Genomic DNA, 20,165 nt, shown 5'->3' on the forward strand with positions numbered 1-20,165 from the left:
GGGGCGGCTCACAACAATAGAAAACAGTTCATAACAAATCTAATAATTTAACGATTAAAAAAGAAAACATTAAAATCCCCGTTATTAAAGCAGACATACACAGACATAACATACTTAAATCGTATAGGCCCATCCTCTACTAATAAAGTTTTCCCATCAAAAATGTGATATACAGCGGTACCTCATGATACGAACTGAATTGGTTCCAGGAGGAGGTTCGTAAGGTGAAAAGTTTTAAGACGAAACAATGTTTCCCATAGGAATCAATGTAAAAGCAAATAATGTGTGCAAATCCTTCAGGAAAATCCCAAACTTTAGAAGGGAGGCGAACAGAGGGCAGGGAGGAGCAGCTAAAGGGGGCGGGTGGAAGAAGCAAGGCTAGGCTAAAGGGTGAGTGGGAAGGGTGAGTGGGAAGGAAGGAAGAAAGGCACCCTTCAAAAGACACCCTTTCAGTGCCTCTGCAAGCACGCTGTTCTCCTACTTTTGTTAATGCAAACTCTTTCCCCCTCCAAGCTGCCCCTCCCTTTTCTTTCTTCAAAAAAGGGGGGGGGAAAAGAAACCCCTTCATCCCAGCAGCAGCTGCTTGGGTTCGTAAGGTGAAAATAGTTCAGAAGAAGAGGCAAAAAAATCTTAAACACCGGGTTCGTATCTCAAAAAGTTCGTTAGAAGAGGTGTTCGTAAGATGAGGTACCACTGTATTATGTTTACTACATACCCACCCTCTACTTATAAAGCTTCCCTATCAAAAATGTGATACATTATATTTACTGCATACCTGCCCTCTAATAATACTTCCCTATCAAATATGTGATATATTATATTTACTACATACCCAGCCTCTACTAATAAAGCTTCCCTATCAAAAATGTGATACATTATGTTTACTGCATACCTGCCCTCTACTAATAAAGCTTCCCTATCAAAAATGTGATATATTATGTTTACTGCATACTGTTAATGTATGAGCAGAGTCGACCTTGTTTACCAAAGTTGTGCACACACCAAAACGTTTATATTGAGATCAGTTGTGAATAACTACTCAGCCACACAGAGATATCCTAACTTTTAATTAAAGTTTACTTTGAGAAATAGCGTGTTCCTATAAATAGTCCAGATCTAACAGTGTTTACATACATGATACTAGTAAGAGAGAAACATTAGGACAGGGGACGGAAGGCACAGTGGTGCACTACTGCACGCCCCTTACTGACTTCTTAGGAATCAGGTGAGGTCAACAGTGGAGAGTTTTGGGGGTTAGGTGATGATACTACAGAGTCCGGTAGTGATTTCCATGCATCAACTCTTTGGTTACTAAAGTCGTCTTTCCTGCAGTTGAGTTTGGAGCGGTTTACTTTGAGTTTGTATCTGTTGTGTGCTCGTGTATCATTAGGATCAAAGCTGAAGTAGTGGTCGACAGGAAGGACGTTGTAGCAGATGTATTTATGGGCTGTACTTAGGTCGTGTTTAAAGCAATATACTTCTAAGCTTTCTAAACCTAGGATTGTGAGTCTAGTTATGCAGGGTATTCTGTTGCGAGTGGAGGAGGGCTCTTCTAGTAAAGTATTCCTGGACATTTTCTAGTGTTAATGTCCGAAATGCAGTGTGAGTGAGCTGGATTCAAGGATTGGTTTGGGGAAAGTTTTGTATGCTCTGGTTAGTAGTGTGAGATTGCCGGAGCAGAAGCTACGTGATTAGGTGAACAACTCTTGCAGCCTTTTTGGCGACGTTGTTGCAGTGGGCTTTGGCACTTAGCTCATTTGAGATGAGTTTTCCAAGGTCTTGAGCTTTGTCTTAAGCCTCGAGAAAATGCCTTCCGAGTAATAGGGAGCGTCCTTGTTCATTTCCACCAAATCCTGGACCATCTGGATCAACTTCTCCACCTGAGCCTCGCGTTCCACCTCTTCGACCTGGTTGCTGAAGGCCAAGCAACGGTTCCCGCACTCCAGGATGTATTTCCTCAGCTCTTTGTCCTGTGCGGAGATGAAACTTTCGAGCGATCCCCCTTCCAGATCCTCTTTCCAGGTGAACAAAACAATGAAGTAGCTCAGACCTTTGACATGGAAAAGGCTTTTCAAGAACCGCACCGTCTTCTTCGCCTCCGTGGTGAACGTCCCGACCTTAAGGACGTGGATAATGGCGTGGGGTCCCGGCGGACACAAATCCAGCCCGTTCTTCAGCTCGGTATAGGTTTCGCCCTCGGACAACTGGGTGTTGCAAACGCCGGGTGTGTCGATCATCACAATTTTCCGGTCCTTCAGCCGCCTCTCGCCGCGTTGGCAGCTTCGGGTGATGGTCTGGAGACTCATCTGGGAGGCGAACTCTTTCCTGTTCAAGATGGTGTTGCCCGTGGCGCTTTTGCCGTCACCGGTTTTCCCAACAAGGAGGATCTGAACTCCGGCACTAGAGAAGAAGGGGAAGAAAAAGTGGGAGTGGCTTGTTGTTGTTGGTGGTTCATGCGACTGAGTGGGTGTGGCCAAGTTGATGTCACTCACAGCAAGGTCCCACCCCACCCCACCAAGCCACGCTACAGAACCAGTAGGAGGGATATTTGAAATCCCGCCACGGCGGCCCCCTCTTCACGCTGTTCTCACGGCCCTTGAAATGCTCTCCGCCAGTGATTTCGGGTGTCCCCAAAGAGTGGGAGGGGAGCTTTTCCAAGCCCTGGAAAATATGGACATGGTTACCTTCTCCAGGGCCACCATCAGGAATTTTGGGGCCCCATACAGCCTAAGTGTCTGGGCCCCCCCCGCCATTTTAAAACTATTTAAAGTCGCCAAGCCACTCCATCCCCCGGGGATCATTTCCCGCTTTACGCCAAGCGAGGCGGTCCCATAGACCAGTGTTTCCCAACCTTGGCAACTTGAAGATATCTGGACTTTAACTCCCAGAATTCCCCAGCCAGCGAATGCTGGCTGGGGAATTCTGGGAGTTGAAGTCCAGATATCTTCAAGTTGTCAAGGTTGGGAAGCACTGCCATAGGCTATTTCAGGAACTGGGTTAAGCCGATTGTGTGGACTCGTCCAGGAGAAAGAAAGAAGCGGGAGTGACAAGGGAAAGAAAGATCCTCCTGGCATCGGTCAGGCAGAGCGAGGCTTATTTACGGCTCCTTGGCACTTCTCCCTTCTTGTTGACAGAACCATGTGCTTTCTAGCGAGGGGAGGGGGGAGGGAGATCCCACACCCGGCAGCCACTGGCGAGGAGCTGGAAAGGACGAGGGGAGAGAAAAAGCAGGGTACCAGCAGTCGGGCGGGTGTCTTGAGGGGGCACTCCCATCTGGAAGGAAGGGAAGAAAGGCGAGGGCGAGCTATGAAGGAAGGAGGGAGGGTGGAAGGAAGGAAGGGTAAAAGGGGCAATCAAGAGAGGAATGGGTGAATGAATGGACGGAGGGTGGGAAGGAAGGAAGGAAAGAGGGAAGGGCCAGGAACAGAGGAAGGGTACAAAGGAAGCAAGGAAAGGTGTGAAAGGGGAGAGTAAGAGAGGAAGGAGTGAAAGAAGGGAGTGAGGGAGGAAAGAATGGAGGAAGGAGAAGGAAAGCAAGAAATGGAGGGAAGGAAAGAAAGAAAGAAAGGGGGAAGGGACAGGAACAGAGGAAGGAAGGAAGGAAACTTATGAAAGGGGAGAGTAAGAGAGAAAGGACTGAAGGAAGGGAGGGAGGGAAGAAGGTAGGAAGGAGAAAGAAAAGAAGAAATAGAGGAAGGGAAGGTAAAAGAGAGAAAGAAAAAGAGCAAGAAATATATATATATATCCTTATTTATTCATCTGCATCTCTAAACCCTTACTCTAGCTCAATTGCCCTTTTTAACTAAAACGAAGAAACATTAAGATAAAGAAGAACAGAAAAAGCAATATTACTTATTCCTAAACAAATATCATTCATTCATATCGTCTAAATCTTGCTGAATATCCTCATAACAATCGCATTACCGCAAAGGGAAGGCCAAGCCTTAACAGTTCATTAAACATCAATCAACTTAAATTTATATTATTACATATTCATAACATAATCATAACCTTAGCCCTAACACTAACCCCTAACACTAACCCTAACTCTTAACACTAAACCCAATCCTAACCCCTAATTCTATACCCTAACCCTTACCCCATAACACTAATCCCAATCCCTAACACTAACCCCAACCCTAAACCCTAACAGTAACCCCTAACCCTTACCCCCAACCCCTAACACTAAACTCTAACCCTATCCCCTAACACTAACCCCAATCCCTAACACTAACCCCAACCCTAAACCCTAACACTAACCCCTAACCCTTACCTCTTACCCCTAACACTAACCCCAAACCTAAACCCTATCCACTAACCCTTACCCCTAACACTAACCCTATATCCTAACCCTATCCCCTAACCCCTCACTAACTCCTAACACTAACCCCAACCCTAACACTAACCCTTACCCCCAACACTAACCCCAACCTAAACCTTAGCCCTATCCCCTAACCCTTTCCCCTAACACTAACCCCAACCCTACACCCTAACACCCCTATCCCTAACCCCCATCCCTAACCCCTAACCACATCATTTAGTTTGTAATAAATGTGTAGAGAAATCCTCACCATAATATCTCAATTTATCATAGTCATCAATGAATTCATTATTTATTACCTTTCAGATAAGTTTACATAACACATCTTAACATAATCATCTTAGAACAATTGTGTTTGATTTATAGTAAAAATGTAATCTCAATAAAGGTTTTTATTTCTTCACCATTGTAGTTCCCAATTTATCCATCATTCAATCTAACCCTACCCCTAACCCCAACCCCTAACCTAACCCTAACCTACCCCTACCCCTAAGCCCTAACTCCTAATCCCGACCCCTAACTCTAACCCTAACCTAACCCTAACCCCTACCCCTAACTGCTAACCCTACCTTTTAATCCCAACCCCTGCCCGTAACTCCTAACTCCTGCCCCTAACTCCTAACCCCTAACTCCTAACCCCTAACTCTTACCTGTAACTGCTAACCCCTACTCCTAACCCATAACCCTTACCCTTAACTTCTAACCTTCTGAATCATCTGCAGGAGATGTCGCTGGACGTCCCACCAGTCATCTTTGGATTTGCGGACGCTGCAATCGAACATGAAAAAGGCCTGGGCCCCGTAGAGCAGCGCCACGACCACGTGGGTGGCGGACCCATCTTCCACCACCGCCTGGTAACGGTCTCTCTTCCCGTGGAGCACAGCCATGGGCAGGTACTTCCGTTCAGTAGTAACGGAGAGGTGAAGGGTCCCACGGGCACCATTCCCTGAGAGCGGGTTCTCTTCCAAGAAGGCGGCTGCTCCCCCCACTTCGAAAAGGCCCCCGAAGAAGCTGGCCTTCAGAGCACCCTCGAGGCCAAGGGCGGAGGCTTTGCTTTGGAGGAGATCGTTCAAGGGGAGGACCTGACTCTCCGTCCTGGGCTGGGCCTCGGTCTTTGCCCACATTTGCAACAGGTCAGGGTCCCACAAGGTCACGTCTGCAAGGAAGTGGCGGGAAAGATGCCGTTGAGAACATGCCTTTGGATTATGGGAAAGGACACCGTTTCATAGGAAATGGCAGGGAATTGGGATTTGGAATTGAACTGAACTGACGGGCTACAAGAATGATGGAAGGTCTTAAGCATAAAACGTATCAGGAAAGACTTAATGAACTCAATCTGTATAGTCTGGAGGACAGAAGGAAAAGGGGGGAAATGATCGAAACATTTAAATATGGTAAAGGGTTAATTAGAAAAAGACCTCATGGTCCATTTAGTCTGCCCTTATACTATTTCCTGTATTTTATCTTAGGATGGATATATGTTTATCCCAGGCATGTTTAAATTCAGTTACTGTGGATTTATCTACCACGTCTGCTGGAAGTTTGTTCCAAGGATCTACTACTCTTTCAGTAAAATAATATTTTCTCATGTTGCTTTTGATCTTTCCCCCAACTAACTTCAGATTGTGTCCCCTTGTCCTTGTCTTCACTTTCCTATTAAAAACACTTCCCTCCTGGACCTTATTTAACCCTTTAACATATTTAAATGTTTAGATCATGTCCCCCCTTTTCCTTCTGTCCTCCAGACTATACAGATTGAGTTCATTAAGTCTTTCCTGATACGTTTTATGCTTAAGACCTTCCACCATTCTTGTAGCCCATCTTTGGACCCGTTCAATTTTGTCAATATTTTTGTAGGTGAGATCCCCAGAACTGAACACAGTATTCCAAATGTGGTCTCACCAGCATTCTATATAACGGGATCATAATCTCCCTCTTCCTGCTTGTTATACCTCTAGCTATGCAGCCAAGCATCCTACTTGCTTTCCCTACCGCCTGACTGCACTGTTCACCCATTTTGAGACTGTCAGAAATCACTACCCCTAAATCCTTTTCTTGTGAAGTATTTGCTAACACAGAACTGCCAATACAATACTCAGATTGAGGATTCCTTTTCCCCAAGTGCATTATTTTACATTTGGAAACATTAAACTGCAGTTTCCATTGCTTTGACCATTTATCTAGTAAAGCTAAATCATTTACCATATTACAGACGCCTCCAGGAATATCAACCCTATTGCACACTTTAGAGTCATCGGCAAATAGGCAAACCTTCCCTACCAAACCTTCCCCTATGTCACTCACAAACATATTAAAAAGAATAGGACCCAGAACAGACCCTTGTGGCACACCGCTTGTAACCTGACTCTGCTCAGAATACTCGCCGTTAACAATAACTCTCTGATGTCTACGCTTCAGCCAGCTGCAAATCCATTGAACTATCCAGGGATTAAGCCCAATCTTCACGAATTTATCTATCAGCTCTTTATGTGGAACCGTATCAAAGGCTTTGCTGAAGTCCAGGTAGGCAATATCCACGGGCCACGGCACCACCTTCATCCAACAACTTTGTGACATAGTCAAATAAATCAATGAGATTAGTCTGACATGATTTGCCTTCAGTAAAGCCATGCTGATTTGGGTCCAATAAGTTATTGTTTTTTAGGTGCTGATTTATCCTCTTTTTGAGTAGAGTCTCCATCATTTTAACTACAACTGATGTCAAGCTAACTGGCCTGTAGTTACCAGCTTCTTCTCTACTGCCCTTCTTGTGGATAGGCACAACACTGGCCATTCTCCAATCCTCAGGAACTTCTCCTGTTAACAAGGATTGGTTAAACAAATCAGTCAGGGGGGTAGCAATGACAGATCTGAGTTCTTTAAGAACTCTGGGGTGGATGCCATCTGGACCCATTGCCTTATTTATCTTTAATCGTTCAAGTTCTTCTAAGGCATCGGCTTCTAAGATCACTGGAGCTGAATCCGTACAGCTGGAAGCAATGCTATATCCCTCTATAGTATTATTTTGTAAGGTGTCTTTTGAGAAAACTGAACAGAAGTAGCTATTGAAATGGTCAGCAATCTCCTTATTCCCATTAATGCATGTATTATTCCCGGTACTAAGCTTCGTGATGCCGCAGTTTTTCTTCTTCTTATCACTAATATATCTGAAGAAGGTTTTATCCCCCTTCTTTACAGATTTGGCAATTTCTTCCTCTTTTGAGGCTTTAGCAGCATATATTATCTGTTTCGCCTTCTTCTGTCTCATTTTATACACCTCTCTCTCTCTATTATTATTATTATTATTATTATTATTATTATTATTATTATTATGTCAATACAACACAGCAAACAAGATCCCTATGCTGGATTTTGTATTTCATCATCAGTCGGACGCTTTCCAAGCACCTAGGATTATTTATTTATTTTTATTTTTATTTTTATTATTATTACTATTATTATTATTATTATGTCGTTTGGCGGGACCCAGGAGAAGAGCCTTCCCTGTGGCGGCTTCGACCCTCTGGAACCAGCTCCCCCCAAATATCAGAGTTGCCCCCACCCTGCTTGCCTTTCGCAAGCTCCTTAAAACCTACCTCTGTTGTCAGGCATGGGGGAATTGAAATTTCCCTTTCCCCTAAGCTTATAGAATTTATACATGGTATGCTTGTATGTATGAGTGGTTCTTTAAATTGGGGTTTTTAAAATTGTTTTAATAATAGATTTGTTTACATTGTCTTTTTATATTGTTGTTAGCCGCCCCGAGTCTTCGGAGAAGGGCGGCATACAAATCTAATAAATACAATACAATACAATATTATTATTATTATTACTATTATGATGTCAATACAACACAGCAAATGAGATCACTATGCAGGATTTTGTATTCGGGCGCGTTCATCAGTCGGGTGCTTTCCAAGAACCTAGGACTAATTATTATTACTAACATCACACATTAATTAATTATTAATTATTAATTTATTATTATTATTAATTAAATTATTAGAACAGAATGGCAGGATTAATATGATATAAATATTTTATATCTATATTCATTCTAGTCATATAAAATGTTAATATTTGAAAAGGAATTGAAAAGGATCCTACTAAGGTACCAGGGAAGGAAGGACAATTAAAGAAACTATGAAGTAGTGCATCAACTTACTGACCCCACTGCGTGGTCCCCCTCCCACCAGCCGACCACCGCACAGCTGTCTGGGAGTCCGTATGGGGAGAGTCACTGGGAGCCCAGCGGCCTACTTCGGGCGTGCCGCAGAGTCAGAAGCTAGGGGACGTACCTGGGAGCAGGGCCTCTCTGCGGCAGTCGTAGAGGGCCCCCAAACAGAAGGGGCGGCCCAGGGCCGGCATCTCCAGAGCCCCTTCCATGCCAGGCTTTGGGGCTCCGGCCCAGCAGGGAGAGAGGTCGAGGGCGGGAGGACCAGACACCGGATCCACCCGGGCGTAGGAGGCGAGCAGGCAGAGGCCCTAGAGGGCAGGGGGATAAAGAGGTCATTAGTTTGGAGTCCTTGGGCAGCCACAAGGGAACCAGTCTAGGCCCCTTGCCTCCCCTTGAGAGCGGTTGGGCCTACTCCACATTCACTCTACTCCACTCCGGTCTCCACTCTGAATTCCAGTCCAAATTCTACTCCATTCTATTATAAATTCTATTCTATTCTGAATTCTATTCCATTCTATTCTATAATTTACTCATTCTATACTACTCTACTTATTCTATTCTACTCTAATCTACTATATACTCTACTCTATATACTTTACTCATTCTATTCTATTCATTCTATTGTACTCTACTTATTCTATTCTCCGAACTCATTCTATCCTATTCATTCTTTTCTACTCTACTTATTCTGTTCTATTTCTATCCCAACTCCAAATTTTATTCTGAATTCTATTCTACTGTATTTTGAATCTTATTCTATTCTGAATTCTATTCCATTCTACTCTACTGTACTCTATACACTTTACGCATTCTATTCTACTCTACTTATTCTATTCTACTCTATACTATATATTCTATTCTCCGAACTCATTCTATTCTATTCATTCTTTTCTACTTTACTTATTCTATTCCATTTCTATTCCTATTCCAAATTCTATTCCGAATTCTATTCTATTCCTAACAGCAACAGCAGCAGCAACAACAACGATTAGTAATGGGTTAATTTTGGGAAAAACTGAAATCGATTCCGAGTTCTATTTTGTTCCGAATTGCATTCTGTTCTGCATCCTTCTCTGTTGTGTTCCGAATTGCAGCCTGCTCTGCGTTCTCTTCCCTGGGGAACTCCATCCTCCTCGGCCTCCCCTCCCCAGCTTGGACCCCCCCTCCCGCCCTGCCTGGTTTCCGCGATGCCCCTCGCGAGCAGCTACTCCGGGGCGGAGGGAAGAAGCCCAGAGAGCTCCTCGGGTGGTCACCTCGCCCCCCCCCGCTCTTCACCCTAGGCGGGGGGGGGAGAGGGGGGAGGGTTCCCGTTCCCCTCCCTTTCTAACACCCCCCTCCCACCCACCCCCTTACCTACAACAGGGAGGGAGGGAGGAGCAGGAAGGGTTTACAAACTTGCCCAACTAGCAGGGGGGGCGTGCAGGTCTTCTCCTCCAGTCCAGAAAACGCTGCCCCCACTCCAGCCCTCGAAGCCTCTCCCTTCTGGAGTCCAGATAGAAGTGGTCGTGGGGAAACAGCCTCTGTGGGCAGCACGTCCCACCTTTTTCCTGCGGGCGGGCGGGTCTCTTTTTCTTGCAATCACGTGATTTCCAGGCAGACAGCTCGCAGGCCACTTTCGTTTTCCCCTTTCTTGCCGTTTGATAAGAAGCGGGTGTTTGGTCAAGGCGGGAGGGGGGAGGGGGAGGGGCGCGCCTCCCAAACTGCCCCCCACAGAGACACATGAAGAGAGTTGGAAGGGAAGGGTGGGTGGGTGGACGGACAGACAGACAGACAGAGAGGGAGATCGATATAGAAACTGATGATAGAGAGAGAGAGAGGGAGAGAGAGATGAGAGAGGGAGAGAGAGAGATGATAGAGAAAGAGAGAAAGAGAGAGAGAGATGATAGAGAGAGATGATAGAGAGAGAAAGAGAGAGAGATGATAGAGAAAGAAAGAAAGAAATGATAGAGAGAGAAAGAGAGAGAGAGATGATAGAGGGGGAGAGAGATGATAGAGAGGGGGGAGAGAGAGATGATAGAGAGAAAGAGAGAGATGATAGAGAGAGAGAGATGATAGATAGAGAGAGAGAGAAAGAAAGAGATAAATAGAGAGAGAGAAAAAGATACAAAGAAAGATAGATAGAAAGATACAGAGATAGATACAGAGAGAGATAGAGATATATAATAATAATAATAATAATAATAATAATAATAATAATAATAATAATTCCCCTCCAGTCCAGAAAACGCTGCCCCCACTCCAGCCCTCGAAGCCTCTCCCTTCTGGAGTCCAGATCGAAACCCGCCCTCCTCTCCCCCTCCCACCCACCACAGTCCGCTGGGAGGAAGCCTGGAGTGGGGCGGAGTGGTCGTGGGGAAACAGCCTCTGTGGGCAGCACGTCCCACCCTTTTCCTGCGGGCGGGCGGGTCTCTTTTTCTTGCAATCACGTGATTTCCAGGCAGACAGCTCGCAGGCCACTTTCGTTTTTCCCTTTCTTGCCGTTTGATAAGAAGCGGGTGTTTGGTCAAGGCGGGAGGGGGGGGAGGGGGAGGGGCGCGCCTCCCAAACTGCCACTTTCGTTTTTCCCTTTCTTGCCGTTTGATAAGAAGCGGGTGTTTGGTCAAGGCGGGAGGGGGGGAGGGGCGCGCCTCCCAAACTGCCCCCCACAGAGACACATGAAGAGAGTTGGAAGGGAAGGGTGGGTGGGTGGACAGACAGACAGACAGACAGAGAGGGAGATCGATATAGAAACTGATGATAGAGAGAGAGGGAGAGAGAGGGAGAGAGAGATGAGAGAGAGAGAAAGAAAGAGAGATGAGAGAGAGAGATAAAGAGAGGGGGGGAGAGAAAGAAAGAGAGAGAGAGATGATAGAGAGAGAGAGAAAGAGAGAGATGATAGAGAGAGAAAGAGAGAGAGAGATATGATAGAGAGAGAAAGAAAGAGAGAGAGATGATAGAGAGAGAAAGAAAGAAAGAGAGAGAGATGATAGAGAGGGGGGAGAGAGAGATGATAGAGAGAGAGAGATGAGAGAGAGAAAGAGAGAGAAAGAGAGAGATGATAGAGATAGATGATAGAGAGAGAGAGAGAAAGAAAGAGAGATAAATAGAAAGAGAGAGAGAGAAAAAGATACAAAGAAAGATAGATAGATAGATAGATAGAAAGATACAGAGAGAGATACAGAGAGAGATACAGAGAGAGAGAGAGATATAATAATAATAATAATAATAATAATAATAATAATAATAATAATAATAATAATTTATTAGATTTGTATGCCGTCCCTCTCCGCAGACTCGGGGCGGCTCACAACAATAATAATAACAATATATAATGTAACAAATCTAATATTAAAAGATAGTATTTTTAAAAAAACCGTCATTTAAAAACCATACAACACAAGCATACCATACATAAAGTCTATAAGCCTGGGGGAGATGTCTCAATTCCCCCATGCCTGGCCATATAGGTGGGTCTTAAGCAATTTACGAAAGGCAAGGAGGGTGGGGGCAGTTTTGATCTCAGATAGATAGATAGATAGATAGATAGATAGATAGATAGATAGATAGATAGATAGATAGATAGATAGATGGATAGATAGATAGATCTTCTAGGACATGTGGACTTCAACTCCCAGCTAAGCATCATTGGCTCAGGAATTCTGGGAGTCGAAATCCACATGTCCTATAAGAGCCCAGCCCCCCCCCCCGACTAGATGACCCCCCCTTCCAACTCTGTCATTCCGTGATTGTGGCTGGGCCCAAAGGGGGGGGGGGCTAGACTAGATGACCTCCCCTTTCCCTTCTGTTGGCTGGACTGACCTGGCTTGCGTGACTCTGCCCGGGCCCCTCCCCACTTCCTTCCCTTCACTGGTTCTCTCTCCCCCCCCCCCTCGGGTCTTGGAGCGAAAGCGAAAGTTGGGCAGAAAAGGTAAAGTTAGAAGTTGCAACGAGAGTCCTGCACGCGGGGAAAAGGCGACTTTGGAGCCATTCAGGTGGGCTTCTCGGGGGTAGGAGGGGGCTGGGGGTGGGTGGGAGGAGGGGGCGGGTGTTCCCGGGGGCGGGAGGGAGAGAAAAGAAAGGGGTGGGTTCCTGCTCCGTACCCTGAAGTTGAAGAGGTTTTGACGGTCCTTGGATATATATATATATATATATATATATATATATATACATGTATTTAAAAAATTAAATTTATTTTGACATTATATGATAGATTGTATTATGTCTATCATCATAATAACCGAAGCAACGACGAGCAAAGAAGTCAACCAGAAAGAACAAAAACAGGAAAAAAGGAAAAAAGACCCAAAATGAAACAAAGACAACAGTTTTTAAACTTTCCATTTAAAAAAAAAAGAGAGAGAAAATCTTATTTCTCTCCTGGCTGTTGAAATGCTGCATATCAAATTTTATATGCAGTTATTGCATATTGTTTGACCCATGAACTAATTGGTCTTATAATTCCTCTTTGGTTTATTGTTATGAAATATTTTATTTTAAAGTGGACTCATTATGCCCTTCTCATTCTAACAGACAAGAGGATAATGAGTCAATTTTAAAATATTGATATTAATATACTTGCACTCCCCCCCCCATGGTTAGACTATCCCAAAACAGGATGCTATTTTTTTAAATTTAGATTTCTAGATGGTTTGTATTTTTCTTGTTGTGAGGGGTGTAATTAATAATAATAATAATAATAATAATAATAATAATAATAATAATTTATTAGATTTGTATGCTGCCCTTCTCTGAAGACTCGGGGCGGCTCACAACAACATAAACTTCAAATTAATGTAAAAAGTAAAATAAATTTAATAACAATAATAATAACAATAATAATAATAATAATAATTTTATTTTTATTATTTTTATTTGTCATACTCAGTAGTATATATTTGGTAATCTTTTCTGTGCAGCATGGGGAAAATCCCAATGTGAATAAATCTTGGCCAGGTGTGATGGGACACACGAGGAATTTGTCTTTGGGGCAGATGCTCTCAGTGTCCATAAAAGAAAAGATGCATTTGTCCAGAATCAGGGGTCCAACACTTCATGGTTGTTGTAGGGGTCAAATAAGCAATGAAGAAACAATCAATATCAATACAAATCTTAGGATACAAGCAACAAGTTACAGTCATACAGTCCTAAGTGGGAGGAAAAGGATGATAGGAACGATGAGAAATAACTAGTAGAAATAGTAGTGCTATAGTAGTAAGTAGTAGTAAATAGTGTTGAGGGAATTTAGCAGAGTGATGGCGTTCTGGAAAAATTGCCCTCATGTCTAGTTGTCTTGGTGTGCGATGCTCTGTAGCAACGTTTTGAGGGTCGGAGTTGGAACAGTTTGTGTCTTTTTGACTCGGTCCTCAATGGAAGGCAGATTGGCAGCAATTGTTTCTTCTGCAGTTCTGATTCTCCTCTGAAGTCTGTGTCGGTCCTGTTGGGTTGCAGAACCGAAACAGACAGTGATGGAGGTGCAGATGACAGACTCAAGGATTCCTCTGTAGAACTGGATCAGCAGATTCTTGGGCAGTTTGAGCTTCCTGAGCTGGCGCAGAAAGAACATCCTTTGTTGTGCTTTTTTGATGATGTTTTTGATGTTAGGTGACCATATTAGGTCCATTTAAATACAACAGAACCTAGAAATTTGATACTAGGTTGATACTGTTTTGCCTAGCATTGTGAGAGGTGGAAGGATGGGAGGGTTCCTCCTAAAGTCTACCACCATTTCTACGGTTCTAAGTGTGTTCGGTTCTAGGTTGTTCCAGTCGCACCACAAGGATAGCTGTTCAACCTTCCATCCGTATGTGGATTCATCGTTGTCTCGAATGAGTCCGATCACTGTTGTATCATCTACAAACTTTAATAGTTTAACAGATGGATCGTTTGAGATGCAGTCATTAGTGTATAGAGAGAAGAGGAGGGGTCAGACTACACAGCCTTGAGGGGACCCCTGTGCTAATTGTACAGGTATCTGATGTGATTTTTCTTAGCTTCACCTGCTGCTCCCTGTCTGTTAGGAAGTTTGTGATCCACTTACAAGTGTGTTCGGGTCCCGCTAGCTGATTGAATTTGGTTAAGAGAATGTCTGGTACGGTGGTGTTGAATTTTATTTTTATTTTTTAATTTGTCATACTCAGTAATATATATTTGGCACTCTTTTCTGTGGAGCAAGGGGAAAATCCCAATGGTATTTTAGAAAATACCTAATAAGAGATGCAATAATTACAATTACGAGTCTTCGGAGAGGGGCGGCATACCAATCTAATAAATTATTATTATTATTATTATTATTATTATTATTATTATTATTATTACAATATGGACAGCAATATAAAGAAAACATTATATTATAGTACTGAGACTTCCAGCCCCGGTCCTAATGTTTCTCTTTTACTAATATCATATCTTTGTATACCTCCAATACCTACTTGACAAACAAGTAAATAAGTAAATATATTATTATTATTATTATCATCATCAATAATAATATAACAACAACAACAACAACAACAATAATAATAATAATATAACAACAACAATAATAGTAATAATCATAATCATAATGATAATAATTTATTAGATTTGTATGCCACCTCTCTCTGAGGGTTCGGAGCGGTTCACAATAAACAATATACAGTGTACAAATCCAAGCAGTTTTAAAAACCCTTATAATAAAAAAGCCATCATACAACCTAAACAAACCATACATAAACCATAATAGCTGAGGGGTATATTCATTCTATAAATAAATATCCTAGATGGAACAGGAAAAATTAAAAGCAGGGAAGAACTTCCCACCCGTCTCCGAGTCTTCGGAGAGGGGCGGCATACCAATCTAATAAATAATAATAATAATAAATTAATAGCTAGGCAACCAAAATATAACAATCAAGTGTGCAGATACAATTTAGATACAAAGCAGATACAAAAGAGCATAGGATAAATTTGACACCAAGCATATTAGATTAATTATTGACCGGTACAGGAAATAAAATTATTTCAAGACTCTAAGGCTGCCTGCTACAAAGGTAGATCCAGTAGATCATCCATACCACAGCATTGTGTCTGTGCTTGTAGTCACTCTGCACAATTTTTTGGCAGCAGCTGAATATGTGATTGATATTATTATTATTATTATTATTATTGTTGTTGTTGTTGTTGTTGTTGTTGTTGTTGTCATTATTGTTATTATTTGTCATACTCAGTTAATATATAGTCTCTGGAGTCTTCGGAAAGGGGTGGCATACAAATCTAAATAATAATAATAATAATAATAGTAATAATAATAGTAATAATAATAATAGTAGTAATAGTAATAATAATAAAAAATAAAAATAAAAATAAAAATAAAAATAGCAATAATATAGTCATAAACAGTCTAAGGTTGTACACTGCAGTCCAATCCAGGGAATACGGTGGCAAAATGGGCCAGAAAATGGTGGGAAAATGGAGCAAATTTTGGTGGGAAAATGGGCCAGAAAATGGTGTGGGAATGTGGCCAAAAATGGTGGGTAAAAACGGGCCAGAAAATGGTGGGTAAAGGGGGCAAGAAATGGTGGGGAAATGGTCGAGAAAATGGTGGGAAAACAGGCCAGAATACGGTGGGAAAATGGGGCAAAAATGGTGGGAAAACAGGCTAGAAAACGTTTTGAAAATGAAGCAAAAAATGGCGGGAAAACGGTCCAGAAAATGGTGAGAAAACGGGCCAGAAATCGGTGGGGAAATGGGCCAGAAGTGGGAAAACGGGCCAGAAAATGGTGGGAAAACGGGCCCAAAACCGGTGGGGAAACCGCCAGAAAATGGTGGGGAAAAGGTCCCGGAAGACCGTCTGTGCCACCCATTTTCAGCTGGCAGAGTGGAGTGTGGAAATGAGATGCGGGGTGTGTGTGTGAGTGGGAGGGTGGCGTCTCTGTATTTCTATTTGCCAAATGGCGGCTCCCAAAACAGCCGAGCCGAGCTCGGCCTCTCCTCTCCTCTCTTTCTTCTGTGCGCCTCCAGCTGGGCTCCCAGGGGCTTCCGGCCAGCCAAAAGAGGCTTCGCGGATTCTGCTCACTCCCTGCTTGCTTCACCCTTCCAGTTGGAAACCCGGCGAGATCGGCTGTGGAGCATTTGAGTGCCAGCAACATGGGCGCCTCTCAGTCGGGTAAGTCTTGGTTCAGAGAAGGTGGCGGGCGCCATCTTCTTATCCGTCTACCTGTCTATCTCTGGTCACCTTTTTAATATTTTAAATTTTTAATATTTCATATTTCATATTTATCATTTTTAATCTTTCTTCAGATGTTGAATAAAAATGAAAATCTTTCTAGCTCATTAAAATCTTTCTAGCTCATTAAACACAAAGCCGTAGTGCCTCCTTCATCTCTTTCTACATTTTAATAAAGCTAAGGAAAATATTATAATGATAATAATAATAATAATAATAATTTAGTAAATAATAATAATAATTATTATTATTATTATTGACAAAATCAAAAGGAGCCAATTTCAAGCTTTTCTCATCTCCTCCTTGACATCCTCCATCCATCCATCCAAATCTACCTTCTCTCTCTCTCCTATCATCCAGCTATCCATCCATCCATCCATCCACCCACATACCGTATTTTTTGGAGTATTTTAACTATGATTTAATTATTATTAAATCATATTTTTATTATTATTGTTGTTGTTATTATTATTGTTGTTATTATTATTATTAATTTTATTTATTAGATTTGTATGCCGCCCCTCTCTGTAGACTACTACTATTATTATTATATTATTATTATTATTATTATTATTATTATTATTTATTAGATTTGTATGCCGCCCTTCTCCACAGACTCGGGGTGGCTCACAACAATAGTAAAACAGTGTACAATGAACAAATCTAATATTTAAAAAATATATAAAAAACCATGTGGTTTGGTTATTTCTATATATAGTGCAATTTCATCTCCACTGTTATTACGTCTATTCTTGATCATTTAATTTATATTAAACCCAAAGAAAAACAGAAAAAGGAAATTAGGGAAAGGAGAAAAGAGAGGGGGGGCGAATCCTAGGTTAAATGGAAAAGGTGGGGGGGAGTTTTGATTTCTGAAAAGATTATTATGTCAATACAACACAGCAAACGAGATCACTATGCTGGATTTCGTATTTCGTCACCAGTCGGCTGCTTCCCAAGCACCTAGGACTGCGTGATGTAGCAGTGAATTATGTTTGCTGATCCCAGTAAAGCGGCCTTTTGCAATTGACAGATGGAGATTTTGTCAATTCCGATGGTTTTCAAATGTCCACTGAGATCCTTTGGCACTGCGCCCAGCGTGCCAAGTACCACTGGGACCACTTTCACTGGCTTATGGCAGAGTCATTGCAGCTCGATTTTTAGATATTATTATTATTATTATTATTATTATTATTATTATTATTATTTCTCTTCCGTTCAGTTCCTGATCTGAGGATCGTCATGGTGGGCAAAACGGGCAATGGGAAAAGTGCCACTGGGAACACCCTTTTAGGGAAGGCAGCCTTTGTATCCAAGATGGTGGCCACGTCAGTCACCGCCAGATGTCAAGTGGCCAGGAGTGTCCTGCCGGATGGGAGGACCCTGGCCGTGATCGACACGCCGGGCTTTTTCGACACCAAATACCCACAGCTGAAGACAATTGAGGAAGTGAAGAAATGCGTGAGTTGCTGCTCGCCGGGCCCGCACGTCATTCTGCAGGTCATCCGCCTGGGCCGTTTCAGCGAGGAGGAGAAGGAGGTCGCCCGCATCATCCGTGAGATCTTCACCCTCAGAGCCAAGGCCTACATGATTGTCTTGTTCACCCGGAAGGAGGACTTGGAGGGCCGTCCTCTCCAAGAGATCATGTCCGAGGGCGGCAAAAACTGGGAGCCTCTGCGGGAGCAAATCAAGAGTTGCGGCCATCGGTGCCTGGCGTTCAACAACAAGGCGGGAGAGGAGGAACGGCAGGAGCAGGTCAACGAACTGATTCAGATGGTGGATGCCCTCATCCGTGAGAACGGAACCAACCCCCATTACACCGAAGACATGTTGGAGGAAGACAAGAAACACACGGGGGGAGGGCTGTGTACCATCCTGTGATCCAGGGGCGCCTTCGCCCTGGACAGGCAGGTGCCGTTTCAACCTGCCTGGGTCGTAGTAGATGCCCTCGGCATTCCTGGCCTGCTTCGCCCCGGTCGTGCTTTCCCCACCGCACCCCCAAAAATGCCGCTGGGTGTCAGGTGAACAATTAAGACATCTGAGAAAATAAATGAGCTTTCACGTCTTATTTCTTTAGCGTAGAGTCATATATATTAACAGAGCCAAATTAGATTCAACATGCTTCATTCCAACTTAAGATCCCTTAAGATTGCATCCAGGTCAAAAAGCTCATCTACCATCCCCACACCCACAAGGACAATCATGTGGACAAATCCAATGCAGAGATTTCTAATTCCTTCCTGTGTTCAGTTACTTTAGATTCTGCGTGAAAGAATGTGTGCTATGTGGCATATTCTCTCACTTTAAAAAAAACATTTTTTTTCTTTTACTTTGTCAGGCCAGCCTTTGAATTCACATTTTTACCTTGGGCCTGACATTGGGCTTTGGCTTTATTTTCCTGGAAGAGGTTTCGCTCCTTGTCCCAGAGGGTTCCTCAGGTTCTGAAGAAGCTTCGGGGAGGAGAAGGGAAAGCTCTTCAGAGAAAAAGCTTGGTTGGTAAAGAAGGAAGGAAGGAAGGAGAAGAAGGATGAATGGTAGGAAGGAAGAAAAGAAAGAAGACAGAAAAAAAGAAAGAAAGAGGAAAGAAGGGAGGAAAGGGAGAGGAAGGAGAGAGAAAGAAAGGAAGAAAGAAAGAAAGAAAGAAGGAAGGAGGATGGTAGGAAGCAAGGAAAGAAAGAGGAAGGAAGGAAAGGAAAAAAGAAAGGAAAGAAAGAAGGAAGGAAGAGATAAAGAAAGAAATTAAGAAAGAAAAAAAGAAAAAAAGAAAGAAAGAGAAAGGAAGGAAGGAGGATGGTAGGAAAAAAGGAAAGAAAGAAGACAAAAAAGAAAGAAACAGGGAGGGAAGGAAAAAGAGAGGAAAGAAGGAGAGAGAAAGAAGGAAAGAAAGGAAAGAAAGAAAGAAAAAAGGAAGGAAAGAAGCAAGGAAGGAAAGAAAGAAAGACTGGCGGCAGCATTGGATAAGGCGTTAACACAGAGATGAAAGGATTAAATTAGATACAGTGATGCCTTGTCTTACAAACTTAATTGGTTCTGGGACGAGGTTTTTAAGGTGAAAGGTTTGTAAGACAAAACAATGTTTCCCATAGGAATCAATGGAAAAGCGATTAGAAACATAGAAACATAGAAGATTAATGCGTGCAAGCCCAAAATTCACCCCTTTTGCCAGCCGAAGTGCCCGTTTTTGCGCTGCTGGAATTCCCCTGAGGTTCCCCTCCATAGGAAACCCCACCTCCAGACTTCTGTGTTTTTGTGATGCTGCAAGGGAATCCCAGCATCGCAAAAACAAGTGCTTCGCTGGCAATGGAAGTCCAGAGGTGGGGTTTCCCATGAAGGGGAGCCTCAGGGGAATCCCAGCAGCGGAAAAACAGGTGCTTCGCTGGCAACGGAAGTCTGGAGGCAGGGCATTCCAGCTGCGGCGGTGGGTTTGTAAGGTGAAAATAGTTTGTAAGAAGAGGCAAAAAACCCTTAAACCCCGGGTTTGTATC

General features: G+C 43.1%; 3 protein-coding genes across 11 annotated transcripts in view; 1 reads left to right on the top strand and 2 right to left on the bottom strand.

The window, feature by feature from the left end:
• The window catches only part of LOC139160021 (zinc finger protein 268-like), a 113,524-nt gene that overhangs the window by 64,284 nt on the left and 29,075 nt on the right, over nt 1-20,165 (bottom strand). The gene's annotated exons all lie outside the window — the stretch shown is intronic.
• Nucleotides 1,048-10,795, bottom strand: LOC139160038 (GTPase IMAP family member 7-like). 4 transcript variants are annotated; one of them, XM_070737556.1, is made up of 4 exons: nt 9,898-10,795; nt 8,620-8,806; nt 5,026-5,477; nt 1,048-2,400 (listed from the first exon to the last, which is right to left on the bottom strand). In XM_070737556.1, the coding sequence occupies exons 2-4, from the start codon at nt 8,705-8,707 to the stop codon at nt 2,362-2,364; spliced, it is 579 nt and encodes a 192-aa protein (XP_070593657.1). In that variant the 5' UTR covers nt 8,708-8,806; nt 9,898-10,795; the 3' UTR covers nt 1,048-2,361. The 4 variants fall into 4 exon arrangements, with proteins under 4 accessions (XP_070593657.1, XP_070593658.1, XP_070593660.1 ...); XM_070737557.1 differs by having other exon boundaries at nt 5,012-5,477; XM_070737559.1 differs by having other exon boundaries at nt 9,852-10,795.
• LOC139160040 (GTPase IMAP family member 9-like) lies at nt 11,805-18,748 on the top strand. 6 transcript variants are annotated; one of them, XM_070737564.1, is made up of 3 exons: nt 11,805-12,469; nt 16,476-16,620; nt 17,903-18,748. In XM_070737564.1, the coding sequence occupies exons 2-3, from the start codon at nt 16,602-16,604 to the stop codon at nt 18,559-18,561; spliced, it is 678 nt and encodes a 225-aa protein (XP_070593665.1). In that variant the 5' UTR covers nt 11,805-12,469; nt 16,476-16,601; the 3' UTR covers nt 18,562-18,748. The 6 variants fall into 6 exon arrangements, with proteins under 6 accessions (XP_070593665.1, XP_070593663.1, XP_070593664.1 ...); XM_070737562.1 differs by having other exon boundaries at nt 12,246-12,405; nt 16,555-16,620; XM_070737563.1 differs by having other exon boundaries at nt 12,320-12,469; nt 16,425-16,620.

This window comes from Erythrolamprus reginae, chromosome 2 (assembly GCF_031021105.1).
Source record: "Erythrolamprus reginae isolate rEryReg1 chromosome 2, rEryReg1.hap1, whole genome shotgun sequence".
Lineage (NCBI taxonomy): Eukaryota > Metazoa > Chordata > Lepidosauria > Squamata > Dipsadidae > Erythrolamprus > Erythrolamprus reginae.

What these genes read in the sequence shown, in the direction of transcription:
- LOC139160038 (XM_070737558.1), bottom strand. Translation starts at nt 8,834, where the DNA reads ATGACCTCTTTATCCCCCTGCCCTCTAGGGCCTCTGCCTGCTCGCCTC. An exon ending in CAGAGAGGCCCTGCTCCCAG is followed by an intron (nt 2,401 to 8,619) that starts GTACGTCCCCTA and finishes CTTCTTCTCTAG; the next exon opens with TGCCGGAGTTCAGATCCTCC.
- LOC139160040 (XM_070737562.1), top strand. Translation starts at nt 12,261, where the DNA reads ATGACCTCCCCTTTCCCTTCTGTTGGCTGGACTGACCTGGCTTGCGTG. An exon ending in GCGAAAGTTGGGCAGAAAAG is followed by an intron (nt 12,406 to 16,554) that starts GTAAAGTTAGAA and finishes TCACCCTTCCAG; the next exon opens with TTGGAAACCCGGCGAGATCG. An exon ending in CATGGGCGCCTCTCAGTCGG is followed by an intron (nt 16,621 to 17,902) that starts GTAAGTCTTGGT and finishes TCTTCCGTTCAG; the next exon opens with TTCCTGATCTGAGGATCGTC.